This window comes from Amphibalanus amphitrite, unplaced genomic scaffold, assembly GCF_019059575.1.
Source record: "Amphibalanus amphitrite isolate SeventyFive unplaced genomic scaffold, NRLGWU_Aamphi_draft 001293F_arrow, whole genome shotgun sequence".
NCBI lineage: Eukaryota > Metazoa > Arthropoda > Thecostraca > Balanomorpha > Balanidae > Amphibalanus > Amphibalanus amphitrite.
The window spans coordinates 52,010-70,677 of record NW_024882786.1 but is presented as its reverse complement, the minus strand read 5'-3'; the positions used below and the strand labels follow the sequence as shown (position 1 = coordinate 70,677).

Genomic DNA, 18,668 nt, shown 5'->3' with positions numbered 1-18,668 from the left:
CCATTTGAATATTTACGAAGTAGTTCTAGTGCCTTCGTTCCATGTTACGAAGCTATCAGTAGTAGGTGACACTTCTACGGATGGCCGGCAGGACGCCTACTAATTGATCTAACCTGACCTGACCCGACCTGGCCTAAATGCATAAAGACATCGTCTGTGATCAAAACTAACACGAAATTCGTGATCAGCACCCCAAAATACCCCGTAACACCCTAACTTTACGAAGTTTCAAGTGGTCTCGATTTCCCAACTTTAGTTGGGTCATTAAACTGACTTGGAAAGTCAGCTTATGACCTTGGACTTTGAAATTGGATATATTCGGCCTAATTTCGTCATAGGCAGCACGCTTGACTTTTCCGCGAAGCACTAGCTTGATCAGGGGCCAAACGGCTGAGCGGGGGGTCCAATTGAACCCCCTATACTATGTTGATTATGCACATTTACAGGTAAAATTCTCACTAGGACACACCAGCCAACATCTGTGCACAATCTGGCTACAATGCTACCTATGGTTTGCCCTCTACGAATAAATACGTGCTAGATCGGAAAAATCCCCACTGTGGATTGGTTGAAATTTAAACAACAGTCACAGCTCCGCTCAGATTTTGGAAGGAAATATTTCCTGAACGCTTATGAAATGAATGAATGTTTGAATAAGAAGTTAATTTACGATTTAGTATGTTCTGATGTTGCCTTGTACACAAAATGTGTCCACCAAGCTTATTTATTCGGTCTCTCGCTCATCACGAATAAATTGCGCAAAATGGGTTTGCGAACCGTTTTTGACGGGTCATCATCTCTGCCGGGTCGGTGTCCGCTCTTCACGTGTCCTTTGACTCACCACCAGTCAGCTGACACGGCTGCAAGCTGTTAGACCATCTGTTCGGCCAGCGACGCGCGGCAGGGAAATGTGGCGCGGGGCACACCTGTGCCGGCTGCCGGCTGCGGCGACGAATGGCGCAAGAGGTGTTTATAGGGTTCGGCTGAATTTGTCATATCTGCACGAGATCTAATCGGTTCACGCCTCTAGTTGGTGCGGTCGGGATTTGGTGTGGCAGCTGTTGAAACTAGGGGTCAAAATTGGTCAGTAACCGTCCGGAGAACATGTGTGCCCGACCCGTGGAACCAGAGAATATTAATGGTCAGAACGGTTACTTGGATGACCAGGTGACGTGGTGAGGATTTTCAATATGCCTACACGGAAACCTAAACGAGATAAGTCTTTTTGCCTTTGAAATATGTAATCCACATACAGGAATATCCTCAAAGGCTCTTCCAAATGCCGTCTCGTCTCCCATGACCGCACTGTATATACTGCATCCCATCAGCTGATTGGCTGATAGCAAGCCCTGGTATGCCATGAAGTGAACAGCATGGGCCATGCCAGTCGACCCCGTGCCCTCTGCCCAGTAACAGCCAACTGGGCACCAGACAGGCCGTCCACCGCCCCAGGGCATTACGTGACCCGGCTGGCCATGCCGCGGGCAGCTGGCGCACAAACCGCCTGGGGGCAGTCTGCGGTGGCGACCGGCCGCGGCGGGGGAGGGGAGGGGAGGGGATTATACGCTGACTGAGTCGGAATTCGGCCCCCGAATCGCCCGTATCCGGGGCGCACGGAACAAAGGGTTGGGTGGGAGCAGGGTGGCCCGATACGGCGCACCCTCGGCCACCCAGCTTCTCTCGGCCGTGGGGAGACGGGCCGGACTGGATCACTATTCACAAGAGGAAGGGAGGGCTATTTGAGACTTTGGCCCCAAATACATAACCCAGTAAATGCGTATCACGGAAGGATTTTCCTATTCGCTCAGAATTGTAATTCGTTTGTAATACACATTTACTCTGTTCATGTATCCTCTGCCTTATCTCACACAAATGTTACGCACTGCAGTGATATGATGTTGTTCCGTCCCACCCCGGCAGGTTTCTGGAGGTGCAGTCGTCGGGTCGTACCGATGAGATCCGGTTTCACTACACCAGACGGCGCCAGGATCCGGACAGAGGAGGCGGTCCGCCCGACGTGCACATGGAGTCGTTCCGCTACAGACTGGCCGACGACCACTGGCACAGGTCAGTCAGACATGGGAGAGGGAACTACTGGGCCGAAATACAGCTCTGGTACAGGTCAGTCAGCATGAGGAGAGGGGAGAGACTGGGAAACACAGCTCTGGCACAAGTTAGTGGTCACGGAGCGGTAACAGCTTCGACACATGGTAGTTGAACATAAACATTAACGATACATGAACTGGTCAGGTCAGAGCTGACCGTTTTAACGCATTTTTAATATTAATTCATTAATACTACGGTTGCATTGGCTGCTCTACACATGCTAGCTCATTTCCCCTTTCTTCCCAATTCTCTCCCACCTTTCTGAGCCTCCACGCCAGATATAATGCCGCAGGTCTTCCGTCTTTCCGCCTTTTATTCTGCCGAGGCTCACACACTGACAAATGAGAACGAATCAAGCGGCTCCTCTGTCAGTCAAGTTGTCAGATGGACGAAAATGTTAACGAGTAGCTCTACTGGCGATGATGGCTTTCTGAGTTTGTGAAAAGCGCTTTATGATGGACGTTATGTAAGACGTTATAACGCCTAATTGCAACACCCAGCTCGGCAGTGAAACCGTGCCTATTTTGAATGAGTCTTTTATTTTCACTACTTACTTTCAAGTCATTCTGAATATACCATTGGTCTGAGAATGGTACTCGATTTGCTACCCGACCTGACGCCTCGAGCTGCGACTGTGGGTTGTTGCATGTTTGTTCCAGAAACGGGCCCCGAGTCCTCATTTAATGAAATTGAATCAACACGCCGTTTTAATCGTCATCAAAGTCGGGCAAATAAATGTCATCAGATACGGTTATGCGCTGACGAAATTGAACCCTTTCATGCTCAAATTAAAGCTTCTGAAAACACGGTGCACCGGAAACCGTCTGCCTGGAGCATTTGCCTTTGGGCACGGCTTTTCCAGGCTTAGTATGCACCTGGATGAGATGAATTACAGTAATTATTTGTTTATGAGATGTAAAGTTGCTATATCATTTCTAAAGAGAAAAGTCTGTTGTTGACTATTTTCGTTTTTCCAATCAGCAGCGTCTTTTTCTCAGTAGCCTCGCCAGGCCATCCTTTCCGGTCCGTCTGCTGTTCGACAACTGACAGACTGTGTCGTCTGTTCTGCGACTGTTCCGTCAGCCGGCTGCTGGTGCGTGTCCGCCAATCCGATCCTCAGTGTTTGCGCTTTGTGGAGCTCAGCGGTCGATGGTCGACAGGCACTGTCCCCAGCGCTATTGCGGTAACCAAGCCACGCTAACGGAGCCGCCAACACACACGGCTATCGCGAAAGCCGCCACCGCTGCACTGGGCCGGCTGATTTCGGCGATTTGAAGGCGAATTGCAAACATCAAACCACTGCTATGCTCTATGACAGGCGCTGTTGGTGTTTTGGGCGATGATAAGACACAAGTGCTCGTTTTGATCTATACTGACTGCGCATTTTGAGGCTTATCTTATCGTATTTCGAGTTGTGGATTCAAAACATAAAACACGGCACGCTCAAGACACCATTAACCATAATTCAAAGAGTAAGGTGTACCTACATTTAGCGCCTCGTGGCGCTTTGTCCAAAACAGGAGCTTGTTTCTTTTCACTATTTTTCATGTAGAACACGAAAGCATCAACTGCTTCACGCAATCAGGACATATAGGAACCTAAAGCTGGAGCAGCCTCTACAGTCAAGATCACATAAAACAACCCGTCCTTTCCTGTGAAACACTTTGTTATGAGTGCAAAGAAAGCACGTGCAATCAACGTGTGCCCACATGACGGGAATCCCACAATTCGAAGTGACATGTCATTGCAATTCACCACGACATCAATGCCTGTTGGCTGCCTGTCATGGAAAGGCCGGTTTCGTTTGATGGTAGTTACGTATGTTCCTATGGCGTCACTTGCACAAGCATATCACATACCACCTGCGACGGTTCAATGGTAGTTCAAAGTCACGCAATGTTTGCTCTGAAGTCTGAAATCCTGAGATGTCACAGACACTGTCATCCTTACGGTGCGGTACAACGGTAGACTTTAGGTACTGTGACAATAATGTGACAATAATGATGTGTAGTGCTGTTACAACAGAAGTACAAATACATGCATATCAACAGCTTAGCAACAGCCACCAGCTGCCGCCGGTTGGCAGCTGTTGGCGGCAGCTCAGCTGGCGGTGGCAGCTGTCCAGATCGAGGTGATCGTGCGTGACAAACGCGACCGGAACGCTGACAGTCACGTGACCATACCAGCCTAATTGGCCGTGTTACGGTCGCCGCAGGGACCTCAACAGCGGCAACATATCAGCAATAACGTGCGCTCCCCAGTGTCCTGTGTCCGCCGCCACTTGGTGACGTGACCTTGTCCGTGTCCGCGTGTCCGACCACGCGCCGGACACGTGGCGGGACTGTCCGCGAGTGTCTGACGCGTCCTGTGTCCGCAGGCTGGCAGTGTCCGTATCCGGACACCAGCTGGACCTGTACGTGGACTGCCACCACGTGCACTCTCGCGTCATCCACACCCCGGAGAGGAATGCTACCGCTCTGGAGATGCCGCTGCAACTGTGGCTCGGCCAGAGGAACGAGCGACACTTTCGGTTCCAGGTGAGTTCGTCTCCGGCGCTCGGCGCTCGGACGGTGGTCAACATAACCATCCGGTGAAATGGAAAGCAATCAAGTCGCCACGGTCATTGCCATTGGTCTTTTAACCGCGCACATTTCACTATAGCCGCAGTGAAGTCCGTCTGCAACATTTTCCCATACAGCACAGCTGTCACTGAGTGTCACCGCTGTCACTTCTGACTTCTCACCGTCACAAACGTTCGTGACAGACCGTGATCGTCGTCCTTCGTGCGCTAACGATTCGTGACACCCATCGACACCGTCCCGCCTCCCGTGTCGCCGGGAATAAGGGCTGCATGATGGAGGACCCGTGAGGCCCGTGGGCGTCCGGACCTCGTGTGTCATGCCACTGTCTGTCTCGGTGTCGCTCCATCCTCAGAACTGGCGTACGGAACACATTACAAAAATACACATCTGTCCGTGCTGATCTTAGACTAGAGCCGTCATTATGCGAGATAAGACGATGCAGATCCGTTTATGCATGACACTAGGGCCTGAAATATGTTTCAGACGTTTGGGATTGGCAGTGGGAAATTTGAAGCGTCTTTTGAAGTCTGGATTTAAAATCATGCGACTTCTTCTGTAAAAAAAAGAAGAGTCAAAATTTCCACGGTTAATTTATCTCACTTTCACGACTTATGGTTGATTGAACTACCGCTAGCCTTACGCTAGTAATCATTGCTGTTCCAATATCGATGATGTGCCAACCACTTAAACACTAGGCTTTCATTGGATATTTTCTTGCAATCATTGCTGCTACAACCCATCAACGTGCATGCTACATGCAACGCAAATAGCGAGACCATGACCTTTCCAGTTCATCCATCACACCACCTGCATGGCATTTCCAATATATATGCCAGCCACGCCTCTCCTCTCCTTCTACTCTCTCCACCCATCATCTCTCTCATCTCCGTCTTCCTCCTGCATCCTGGAGGCATGTAAGTCAGGGCGGCGGGTCTCATTTCGGGCTGCAGTCGGTAGTTATGAACGGAACGGCGTTATGAGCCGGCGGCAGCGGCAGCGGCGGCGGCAGCCCGGACTCGGCCATCGATCTCCCGGTCTGGCCTCAGACGGTCGATGGGGACGTCCCGAGTCGGAGTCCCGGGTTTGAGTCGGGCTCAGGGTGGAGTCACGAGTCGGAGTTTTGCTTGGGATTGACTCAGAGTCAAAGTCCAGCTCGCGGTAACGACTCTTGAGACGGAGTCCCGCTCGGGACTGTACGGTTTGGAGTTCAGCACAATGCTGCCATAAATTCGAAATCGTATTTATATGTAGGTGCGAGGCAGGGCTGACAGCAGGCTTGAAAAAGAGGGAAGGGTCACAATAAGATTTTAAGGAGGATTAAAAAGGATGAATTAGATAAACGATGAGAATTCACAATTTACTACAAACTAGCTAAAGAGCCGAAAAACGATCAAAATCTCCTTTGCGGTTTTACAATCTTCAAAGCATTTGATGCACCAATGCATTTAAGCCGTAGGTATATGGCGGTTCTCAGCTCTCGAGTTCCATTTATCGCAGCTCCGGCCCGTCTGTTGGCCTATTTTTCTCGACCGACTACCGTAGATCCCCATCGGACCACGGACGTCCGGTACCGGCCCCGTACGGTCTCCGGTCCGACTCCAGACCGTTCCGGTCCTGTCCGGCTCCTCCACCCCTCTCTCTGCACCTCTCCACCCCTCTACCCCTCCCAGCAGAGATCCTGGTGATAGCACGTATGGTCCAACGGAGGGTGGAAGGGGGCAGCGGGCTCAGCTAATTATCTGTCGATACTGCAGACAAAACAGATCATTAGCGCAGCTTCGCGCTGCGTCACTTTCGGCGGCGGTGCGCCAAGCTCCCCGCGCCGTCTCCTCGAGCAATTACACCTCGTTAGGTGTGCGTCGGAGACGTCAGTTTGACGGATGGTGTGTGTTGACGGTCTGTCACATTTAATGGCGGAGGGATTTGGACTGCCGATAGGGATACGAGGAATGGCAAATTGGTTTCGGTTGAAAGGGTAAGTTGAACGTCGATTTCGAATTTGTTGTCAGATTTCGAAGCAACAGCGGACGCCGGAATTATATTGACAGTTTAAATGCACCAGCCCAAGTTTGGAGTATTTTTCATAAAGCTATCTCAGCTTCTGCGATGAGGCGCGACTATTGGGGATTCAGTTTTGGACAGATGCGATCCATCTTCGCCGGCTATTTCGGGAGCCTGAGACGGCTGCGAGCCCAGACGAGATCGGACCGCCGCGACCGCCGCCGAGGGGCAGACGGGCCTGGCGGGGGCCCAGCACTGGACTGCGGACCCGATCAACTCGGACCACGATGTCACTTCAGCTCGTTCGGCGCTCCAGCTTACCTATCGTTACTTCTCACCAGGCCCAGTAAAACGTTGGGTTTGCTCTTCCAGCTCTCTTTACACAGCCATTTCAACCTAACGAGCCCCATCATTTTCACTCTCATTTTGTCGGCCCTTCTAATACAATTTATCTACCATTGCTGTTCAGAACATTAATCCGTTGTAATTTGAAATTCAAGTAATTTTAATTCGGAACTCGCTACGCTGCTTTCAACGCTACCAGCAACCGATAGCGGCAATTCATTACCATAACTTGGCAGAACTATTGGGGTATAAGTGATAATTACCGGTTCATTGGAGTTCGTAGTTATTAGATAAAATCACAAGATCAGACCCCAATTTTCTGTGCCTGGAGACCTATCTATCTTATACGTGTCCCGTACAATACGGAATTGGAGTTATGTGTTATGCGTTCTCTCGCGCTTCCGCCCCCGCACATATGTGATAGGTGCTTATCAAAGACGGAGGGGAGTGGCGCGGAGACGCATTTCTCCATTATGGATGTCGTTAGAAACAATTTGCGGAATTCCGGAATCAGTGGTCCATGCGACCCCCACCAAACACGATTTGGCAGCACTGTAAGGACGCCTGCTGGGCGTGAAGTTTTCCCTTCACCATAGGGTTTACACACAAACTGGTCAAAGTTTGAGCCAGGATATACTAGTCTAAAAATGCAAAAAACGAACAAATTTTGGCATCAATAGATTCAGCATTTCATCGTGTGCCTCAAACCGTCCATCATTTGGCCTCAAAGGAGGTAAAAATTGTTCAAAATCGAAGTTGAAAAGATGCTTTCTGAGCACATAATCTGGTAGCAATCACGTGACCTGCTATAAGCAGCTTATCGATAATTTACAAACATAATTATTAATATGCTGCTTTAAACAACATTAATCATACATTTTGAGCTTTTAGTACTTTAAATAAGGTCAAAACATCGCAAAACACAAAAGTTAATACAATAGTCACGTGGGTGTCAGGAAATGTCACAGGTGCGTCAAATTTGTGACTGGGGCTTTACTTTCAAACATCGGATCTACCTGTTTCTTATAGGTATCTTGGGTCCATGCGTATGAAATGATGCTACTGTGGTGTGATATGTGTGTCTTGTTTATTCGTCTCAAATTGAGTCATGTTCATGGCATACTGTTGTCTTGTATTATTCGACTGATTTCTGGTATATTTTAGACATAGTGCCCACCAAAAAGATAAGACAGGGGTCCGTGGCTCGATCCAAACTAACTAAGTTATCCGGTGAGGCACATTTCACTAAGAAATAAACGCTGTGATAGCAAGGTCTCAGTGCAATAGGCCTTTGTTGAAAAATGCGTGCATCTTCCGACTTCCGTGTACCTTTAAAATAACAGGGCAATAGTAACTCACCCCGAGTAAATATTTATTAGCATCTCCTCCCGTTCCAATCAGAATGCGCGCTGGTGACCACAGTAATACAGCCGGCATACTCCAGTGACATATCACGTAGCGCAAATGCACTTGCAGCTGTCTTTTTTACCGCCGTCAGTAAGTGCCGGCCATGAGTGCCTGGCCACCGGATCTGTCTATCATTTGATGGGTGACGGCAGTCGCGGCCCCACCCGAGCTGACCGGCTGTCTGTCTCTCTGCCCCGGCCCCCCTAGCCGGAGATTGTTGTGACCAAAACTGTATGGGGAGGGAAAATGTGTCCGGAGGGAAACAGGCGAGTATCAACTGTATTGAAGCAATATATTTGCTTAGGTGACAATGGCAGGTGAGATTGATGACTTGACAGTTTTTCTTTATAGTGTCAGCAAACAAATATGTCAAAAACAGGTAAAAACTCAATTGTTCGGACATCTATTTTCATCTATTGCTATCATTACACATTCATTAGACAGCATATACGAGTGCCAGAAACGCTAACCATAATTCACCTTACCAGTAGCGTTACCATCCCAATTTCCTCCCATCAGCGTGTCTGCAAAACGATCAACACAGCACCGTTTTTCCGTCGCTTTTTCGCTGGTCGAATTGATTACTCGGCTCTGGGATGACACGATGAGGGCTTTTCTCGCTGATCTCACCGGCAAAAACCATGCTACATATGGCCGTGCGAGGCACGCGTCTGCCTCGCCAAGGACGGAAAAACAGTGCACCGCTCTTATTTTCCAGCGGTACGGAAAGTGATGGCGATGACGATAGCAATGACGATAGCAATGGATCATGGCAAATAGCCTCCGATAGACCTCCTGTTGCCGCTGGATGTTTGATATTCGGAAAGGAGGTCGCTCCGTGATCTGAGTTCGGCGAAGAGCTCTGAGACATCGCTCCAGTTCGCCGAACTAAATGTCATAGTGTCATGTAGAGCCAATGGAGCGAGATGAGTGGCGAGAGAAGCACCCATCGGCTGTCAGAAGATTAGTTTAGGCTGGGGCTTTTGGGAGGGAGATCCCCCAAAGCCGCCATAAGCAGTCGCGCCATCGACACCAGAGCCTAGCATTAGCGTGATGACCCTGAGCGCGATCCCTTCATGGCGATAGAATTCCGACGGAAATTCGAGATTATATGGGGCCAGAAAAAAATGTAACAAAATTTGACTAGAAAACAGCATGAATGACGAAAACTTTGGCTCGGCATCAGGAGTGCAAAATGTACAAAGCTACATAAAGAGAGCTGGCATACTTATATGTTGCACAAATAACGACCTGTTCTAGTGCCCGTCTCCGTCTCCGTCTCTGTCCCCCTCTCCGTCTCCGTCTCCGTCTCCGTCTCCGTCTCCGTCTCTGTCTCCGTCCGTTTCCGTCTGCCGATTACGAGCCACCTATAAACCGCCCGCGGTCCAGCTCGGGTCGGGTATTTCGGCCAACCTCCGACGTCTGAGTGGCCCTAACTCCCCAGCAGTCGGCGGCAGACGGCCTCAGAGCCGATTTCAGACGTTACCACAGCACCGAGGTAGTCCCCGCTGCGCCGCGGGCGCCTCCAGCGCGCCATGACCGTCCCTGCTGCGCCAACATGGCTGCCGAGACGACGGTGCCAGGCGGACATCCATCAGAAACGTCTGGGGCATTCCACGTCAAATCAAACACCGAAATCCGTCATCCCCTTCGATTTTTCTGAAAATTTGTAGGCAGACTGGGCATGGTTCAAAACTGAGTTACGTATAATATTTTCGAAATTTGATAACGTATCGCTGAGATATAGGTCATCGAATATAGCGAAAAATGCCACACATTAATTTTTTAAATGGCTATAACTCTGGTTCCTTTTCTGGTATCAAAATGATATTAACAGGGTCTTATAGGCAATTGATAAGGCTTTGATTTTTAATTATAAAATTAAATTGAAGTGACCTTGAAATGCATTCGACCTTGAATTAAAACAGAAAAATTTAAATAGCAAAAAACACGTCACCTTCGATTTGGGTAATTTTTACATATTATGTCCGTCACAATGTTCCTAACCATCTGTGAAAAAATTGGAGTGGGCCATTCATAGCTTTCGCGGCAAACGCCGTTTTCATGCATCAACATCGCGCAACCGCGCGTGACCTTGAAAGACAGAGTCAAGACATGCTTGCTTGTGTACACTTTCTGAAATGAATGATTGCTGATTAGTGATATCCCAAACTCTGCGAGAATGGAAATGCATAGTCATCGTAGTCAAGCATTCACGTTCCATAGTAAAAGTGTCTCAGGCAAACGGTATTTTGCGGTGAATTTTGAGCCATGTGGAAATATCATGAAGTAAATTCAACGAAAACATTATCACGCAACGATATCTTCACGTCTTTTGATCTTCACTATACGAAAGAACATACATTTTTTAGTATGTATGGGGAATTTCTAGTAAATCCAATAATAAATATGGCAGTTAGAGGCCTGCTAAGAGTAACATGTCGCCGGCTGAGGCGGGCTCGGCAGATGCGGGAAACGCAGCAATCACAATTTTGTGTTTACACGTTCATATTTCAATTGTTTACCAACTGATTTTCAAAATTCTTTCACCATAAGATTGCCTGTACATTTTTTAGTCTTCTCACAAAATTTAACGCGAATCGAACGTAATCAGCGGTAGAGAGCGCGATGTAAAGACGGAACAGTTCCGTTCCGTCCCGGCACAGTCTACAATTCAGGCGGCGCGTAGCGGTCGGCGCCGGCTGCCGAGTCGCCGCGTTGCTGCGGCGACAGGATGTTCACTTAACACCGCTATTACTAGAACAGTTGTGAACCGATTTTCTTATTGCTTGCACGATGAGATGTCCAATTCAATTCTTGACAGGTAGCCATAATTAATTTCGCATTAGTCTTATGAGATATTGGCGAAAAACAGGAGGGGTGGGCGAAATTCGTTCTTCCCCCTCCACTGCGCGTGCTAACATACGTTTGCATATGTGCAATTTTCTTCAAAACTTATGAATGGCCCACTCTAATTTTTTCACAGGTTGTTAAGAATATGGTAGGCAATAAAATATATGAAAATGAGCCAAATCGAAGGTGACGTGTTTTTTGCTATTTCAATATTTGTGCTTAAGAACAGAGTTAAGCAAATTTCAAGGTCATATATTTAAGTAGGTGCAATTCTAAACAAATGCTTAAGATATTACCTAAACAGTAAGGTTTATTTCATTCAAATCAAACAAGTACAACCAAAGTTATGGTCGTTCAAAAATATAGAGATGCAACATTTTGTAAAAATTTGATGCCCTATATTTAGAAGACCTGTGGTCAGAATGTGCAAAAAACATCAATGTAATGTCCGGGGCCACACAGGAACTCGCTCACAAATTTATAATGAAATCGCTGATGGTAAGGTGCAAAACAGCCGATTTTTGTTCGATTTGACGTGGAATGCCCCGTCTGGTACAGGAGCGGTCAAAATTGGCTGGAACTGGGGATTTCTTTAACGGCCGTTTTGCAGAGCGGCTGCTATACAGACGGAAGCCCAGATAAATTGACAGCCAGTGGCTGGTCATGACTGCCAGGCCAGACCAATTATGGTCTCTTCTTGTGGACCTGGCCTGACTTCATTTCCTTTTTTCAGTTCCTTTTTTCCTCCGCCTCGCAGTGTTTACCTACTGTTTAGTCATTCATAATGCAGTAATTCGTAACCAGTTCATCTCTTCAGTAACACGCCAAAGCCAGACTTTAAAAAGCCAACACTCTATCAATCAGTGGCGGTGGTTGTTTCGCCACCGTCTGGGCAGGCGGTCCGTTCCCTCTCCTCCGTCCCTATTTCGGGCGCCACTGGCGCCGTTATCTCTCACGGAGCCATTAAGTCATGTGGTTTTGGCACATGCTACAGACACCGTAAAAACACGCCACTCCAACTGTCGGACACGGCTCCACCGAGGCGAGAAGACAGATGGACCGAGGAGGGGAAGGGAGGCGCCGTGGGAGGTCCTGTCGACCATGGAGAGCTGTCAACGCCGCTGTCGCCGCCGTCGCCGCCACCGACACCGCTCCTGTCGCTACTGTCGTCTTCGAGACCGGTCAGCGAGGGCCTAACAGCGCGGGGCCGCCATAGCGGCGACGGCGGCGAAGAAGAACATCGACGACGCGGCGCGGCAAATGTAGCGCGGCGAGGCGAGTGTGGCGCGGCGTCGGCCAGTTGGCAGCAGCCCCGGCGTCGGCGGTGGTCCCGTCGGTACCGACAGACCGCCGGCGGCGCTCGAACTGTTACCAGGCCGGTGTCGGCCCCGGCGCTGCTCGGCCGGGCTCGTCAGGGTCATGGGAAATTTCCGGGACCGGGCCCGGCCAGAGGTGACCCGGCTGATGAGGCTGCCGGGCAGATCGTCTGGAACGACTGCCAGATACGACGCCAATGGCGAGAGACGGCTTAAATGGAGAGCGCTGCTTCCGCGTCAGCAGGGCGGCGGGATTTCAGGAGATTACATGCTTCCACCGTGATAGCACGATTAATTGCCGCGAATGAGATACGGTTTCGCAAATTCATCAACAAAATAGCTACCATTATCATTCCCCAGATTCCGCAAAGGTCAGCATCGATTTCAACATGCGTGGATATTATATAAAAAGAGAGATGTGTTGCGCATGAATTCTTCCAGCCTAATATAATTCTTCCAAACCGCGTTGCAAGAATTTGGCTGGAGCCCTGAGGCACGTGCGTGGCGGATTTCGTCAGCACTGTTTCGGCGGAGGAGAATCAATACGTGCCGCCGGCGTGGCTGGCCGGACCCAGACGTCCCATTGGCCGCCGCTCTGTCCGTGAACACTGGCCACGAACAGACACGGCTTCTGCGAACACTGTCCGCGCGTCAGGCACGGAGAAGGCAGTCTGGTTGGGTTCTGGTCTGACTGGGCTTCCTGGATAAGGTGACAACGTGGGCCTGGATAATGAAAGGGTAGTTGCAGGAATTATTTTTATCATGGATGATGGAACTAAAAAGTTGAGGCTTAAGCTAACAAGGCACAACAACCCTCACCTCAAATGTAAGGCTTCATTAAACTAGGAACTGAAGGATGAGCAGACCCGTTCGTGTAAAAAAGACCGCCAAAATAAAGTCATCAGCCTCAAATTTCCAGCGTTGACCGCATCTGCTGCTTCATTTTGCCGCACTCGTGGCGGAACTCGGGCAGCCAGAATCCAAATTGATCGGGCGAGCTTGTCCCAAGTGAGTCAGTTTGGATTAAACGACGTAATCCGATATCGGAACGACGTTATTACGATAGCTTCCTGGACGAAAATTGACCCACTTACCCAACGTGAGCGCTGCAGTTTTTACAGTATAAAGTCGACCCTGAGATGCGATATTATTAGTAGATCTGCGAGAGTCTGAGACCGGTGGCAGGCCGGAAAGTTGCTGAAGTAAAGATCAGCTGAAGTATCCTGGATTCCGGTATTCTGTTTCGCTAATTTCATCTCATTTGTAGAACCAAATAAACAATTGCTACTATTTTAAGCTATCTCACCTCTCCTGGGTCACACCTAAAGCCAGAGACAGCTCAGGACTGTTCCGCAGAGTGTCGAGCCCGGGTCGCGGCCGAGCTGTTGCCGTCCCATTATCGACCTGCAGAGTGCGACTGGGCTCCGGTGTCGGCCGACCGGTGGCGGCTTTTATCGCCCCAGTCGCCGCATCCAGGCCCCAAAACGACCCGGAGCCCGTCGTCGCCAACTCTGGGCCAATGTAATTACGGAAGAGAGTGGCGCCTGCCGGTCGCCGGCTGATGGGTCGCCCCGATCTCCGTCCGGGGGTGGTGCTAACTCGTCCGCGTTGCCCTGGAGAGGGTTCGGCTGGGCTGTTAAGGGCTCGGCCGGGCCGCTGAGCCGCTGCACTGCGACAGTGCCAGACAATGCGACAGTGGACTGTTTGTGGTCCGGCCGCGGGCTTGTAATGCCGCGGAAGTGCGCCGTCGCTGGCCAGTGGCCACTGCCGCCCGAGCCGCCACAATCCCGTCATTCAGCGTCCGCTTCATCAATAATATCTATTTTCGTTTTCCCATTGTGTGGGGCCTCACTCCCTCAAAGCAATTAACGCTGCGCTTCCGATGGCGGCACAACTGGGCGAGCGCCGGCTTTGGGAACGCGCCCAGCCGTGTTCAAAGCCGAAGCCGGACAGGTGAGAGTGCACCCACCTGACGTCACGCTCAGGGGCGCAGAAGGGGTCCGGCGGCGGCGGCGGCGAGGGTCAGTCGAGGGGTAAACAAGGGTGGTAATGAGCCCTCCAGGTGGGCGGCTCGACGGGCCGGTCAAGTGGAACTGCTCCGGACTGTCGTCACCGACGGGGGTCTGCCGGAATGACGGACGGCCGTCGGCACGGCACGCGCCGGCCGTGAAAGGAAGTAATCGAGCGACCGGCCGGCCGGGCCGCCGCCCTGCATTCTGCAATGGCCCGGCCCAGTTGCATGGGCAGGCACCGTTTGTTGCCAAATCGGCCGTGTATCGGGCAGTGTTTACAGAAATCGCGACGCCGTTACCGGGCGGCTTTTCGTGGAAGAATAAATGCGATGATAGGGGCAATGCAGGGTAATGTCAAGTCACTAGTTATGGGTGCTGTCTGGGTGTCGGTCTCTACATTTTATGCAATTTCGAACTGCAACCTTCAGCGTGGAACGTAAAATGATGCTGCAGTCTTATATCACGCGGACATCAGCATGCACTAAATTTGCTAGTTAATAGCCATAATCACAACCGCTAACGATGGGGCAGCTGGGACCGTTTTAGGTGGTAAATCGCGCGTGTATCCCACTTTACCAACCACACGAGTTTTGAGTTTTAATCGATCTAGGGGTCTATACTTTGACTCGAACTCCATAAAACCAACTGGAATATGACACTGTCGTGGGGTGACGACGCACCATTACACCTTTCCGTTACAGCGGCGCGGTATGCGCAAAGCTCCAACAACCGTCTTACCGGGCCTTCGACAATGCCTTGGCATGCAACTATAACTCCCTGTCTGTGCTAGAATGCGGTTGATGTTGGGGCAAGGGGGACGGTGGGCGGTGGCATGTCGGGATTCTCACACGGGCCCGGGGTGAATGGCCGGCCCTCCCTGCCGCCACCACTCACCACCGTGGTACCTACCAACTCGTGGCTCACGTAGCCGCCGCGGACGACACGCCGCGGGGTGAGTCCCGGCCGAGTATCGATACATCGCCCCGGTGTCTGCCGAAGCGCCGGCGATGGGGAGCGCCGGCGATGACAGCGATATCGATGGACGCGCTGGCTGGTGTGGAGCCGAGCAGGTGTGCAGGGGCTCGCCAGCGGCCGCCGCACCGAGTGGAGGTGATCGTAGAGATGGATGGCGCACATAATAGAGGTGTCGGATGTCCGAAACCTGATTCAATTAGATAATTTATGGATTATTGATTATTAATTCCAGCCAATCTGTCACGTAACACTAACATGCAGTCATGCAGATTAGGCTATTTGTTACGTGCATGACTTATTACGCACATATTCAATTATTTGGTATATGTTTTATGGTCAGCATGAGCGAGTGCTGCAATTAACATAAGTGGAAAAATGAAGTAGTCATTGAGGTCGTGACCCAGAAGCTGAGAAGTTGACCAGAAGTCATTTGCATTTCATTTCCAAACAAGTAATTGCTCGACGGCAACTACTGAATGCGCGCAATTTTATTACAATACCAACAAAAAACGCTCATCAAATCGCCAGCCAGTCATCGACCGATTGCATCATTATAACAGCGTATCTTCTTCACTCTGATCCTTGCTTTTGCCACTTGATGCTGGGCTGTTCCTATGCATGAGCGTCATCAACAAATGTAGACTGCGCACGTCAGAGACTGGTTAGGTGTCCCAGCGGCGATTCAGAACCCCGTCACGAAGAGCGGCTGCTGATGTGACACGAGAACTGAATCCAGTGAGCTGGATGGTCCTGAGACGTGGTCGGAATTCGGGCAGTCGCGGACTACCCAGTACCCACTTCGTGCGGTCACTCGCAATTCCAGTGACGACTCGAGGTTATGCCGTCTTTTCGAGAAGACCTGTCCATCAAGCTGTTATACATAGATTACGTAGCTCTGCATCCAATTTTCTCGTATGTTATAGGCCGAACTAAAACATGAAATGGTTGTTTACTATTTTGTTCTATTCACTTGTTTTTATTTTTGTTATTTTTATGAGCATTTGAATCAGAGCATGTCTGACATTCATGACATTATCTCTTCCATAAGTCTTGAATCCTTATTTCCTATGCATTTGCTTATTTCTCCGCCATCGTTCCGTCCATATTCTATGAGATACGGCGCGACCAAGTTTCTCGAAGGTCAGCTCTGATGAAATTCTCCCTTCAGACAGATATTGGTAAGTCATAACCAATAACTTCTCTGCAGTCGAAGGTCAGGCCAAGGGCCGTCAGACCACGCCTTTTCTCGACGATTTCTGGGTCCAGACGTGTCTGAGGGCATTGGGGAGAACGGGGATGGGTGCGAAGGGTGGATAAGAACTAGGCTACTAGAACGACGTTTGGCTTCCTCGGCCGAAACGGCGCAGCATGGAACGTTCCGCATTTATTGTGTGAAAAGGAGAGGCTTATGTTTTTACACCAAACAAAAAGTATCTCACTGATTGCACTAAATTATAAAACAGCCAAAAGTAAGTGTTAATATTACTCCGCTCATGATATTGCTCTATTTAATGAACTGAGCGATTAATTACGTTGCAGGCATCAATGCTGGTAAAGGTGCATGCGTGTGCCAAATCACCGAAACTACACAAAAGCCAGTAACTGTACTGGCGAACTTGGTAACTCAGCGAACTACTCAATGACAATATGCAAACGCCGGGTGACCCGCCGCATACAGCAAAGTCCACGCCCACGGCCGCCGCCCTGTTTGCCTGGCCAAAAACCAGCACCATAGCTTCGAGTTGGCCAGGCAGCTAGATTTATGGTCATCGCTCGGTGAAATGTGGCCATTTCAGGCGTGCTGAGCCAGGGTGACATTTTCCAGCCCGTCTGTATGTCTGTCTGCCTGTCGTTATCGTATCGCAGGCCAGTCGCTCCACCATCACCTAATCACACCATTATGAAATTAAAACCTGTCTTTAGCCTAACTTGACACAACCATAACGGTGCATTAAAATCGCGCCATGGGCGGGCGACGAGCAGTGTGTTATCGGTCGGACAATTCACCGGCGTTGGCCCGGGTCGGGTCGGCTCGAAGCACCATCCGCTCCGGACCGATTCAGACGATCAATGAATCGATGACCGGCCTATTGGAGGCCGACGGGCCGACCGGCCAGCCGTCGACTGTGACTCATCTCGCAGAAAACGACGCCTTCTCGGAAACTGCTGTCCAGACAGGAGGTCTGGGTGCCTGTGTGTCATGGCGCACCGAGCCGGACCCAGACAAAGTGTCTGGGATAGTTCCGTTCAGACAGCGCTCTGAAGGGGCTCCATGTGGGTCCAGTAACTGTGCTGTGGCTATAACTGCACTGGGAATGAATTAATACAGTTAGTCTCAACGTATCTTCAAAGACCCTGATTGCGATGGTTAGATAAGATGCTAGCTGTTTGCTGTTTGAAAAGTTGATTTGAAATGTAATTGACACCACTGTGAAATTACGTAAGCGGCGCTTTTATGCCCTTATCGAAAGCATTAAATTTAATTTGAAGCAAAAATGCATCCCAGTCCTTTCCGACTACGAAAGTGAATGGATGCGAATGTCACTGTGAAGTTTTCCAGCATTCTTCTAACTGCAGCGTCTCCCATGAACCTCAGTTAAATTCTTAATTCGTACTTCGTAGTGGAAAGGTCAGCTGCTTCTTTGGCTACCGGGTTATTCATGCTATCGCTGCTACCGAAGGAAATATTGCGTCATAGTGACATTCCTTCTTTTGCCATAGATCGTTTCATTAACATCGACAGTCGACACTGTAGCGCCTGCTTCATTGTGGCTTATTTGACATTTCTATGGATTGCTGATAACGATATTTTGATAAGTGAATTATTTTCACTGTGCTTGCAATAAGCGAGACACTTTGACGATTCTTTAGCATTCGACGGATGCCGTCGTAGGGTTTCAAGAACTAGGACATATTTACTGAATGATATCGCCGGGTAGCACCAATTACCAAACACCAGGCCAAACAACAACAGTTGTGGATAGAACAGCACGCCTCTGCAAAGAACCTCATCATCGATCCCCCGAACCCAATTAACGTTTCGGGGTGGTAGAAGACCATGAGGCAATGTT

General features: G+C 49.9%; 1 protein-coding gene across 4 annotated transcripts in view; it reads left to right on the top strand.

The window, feature by feature from the left end:
- The window catches only part of LOC122371923 (protein kinase C-binding protein NELL1-like), a 63,978-nt gene that overhangs the window by 19,544 nt on the left and 25,766 nt on the right, over positions 1–18,668 (top strand). For all 4 annotated transcript variants that reach the window (XM_043348705.1, XM_043348706.1, XM_043348708.1 and 1 more), the window contains exons 4-5: positions 1,921–2,067; positions 4,484–4,643. In XM_043348705.1, the coding sequence (XP_043204640.1) occupies positions 1,921–2,067; positions 4,484–4,643 (307 nt within the window). The remainder of the gene's footprint in view (positions 1–1,920; positions 2,068–4,483; positions 4,644–18,668) is intronic.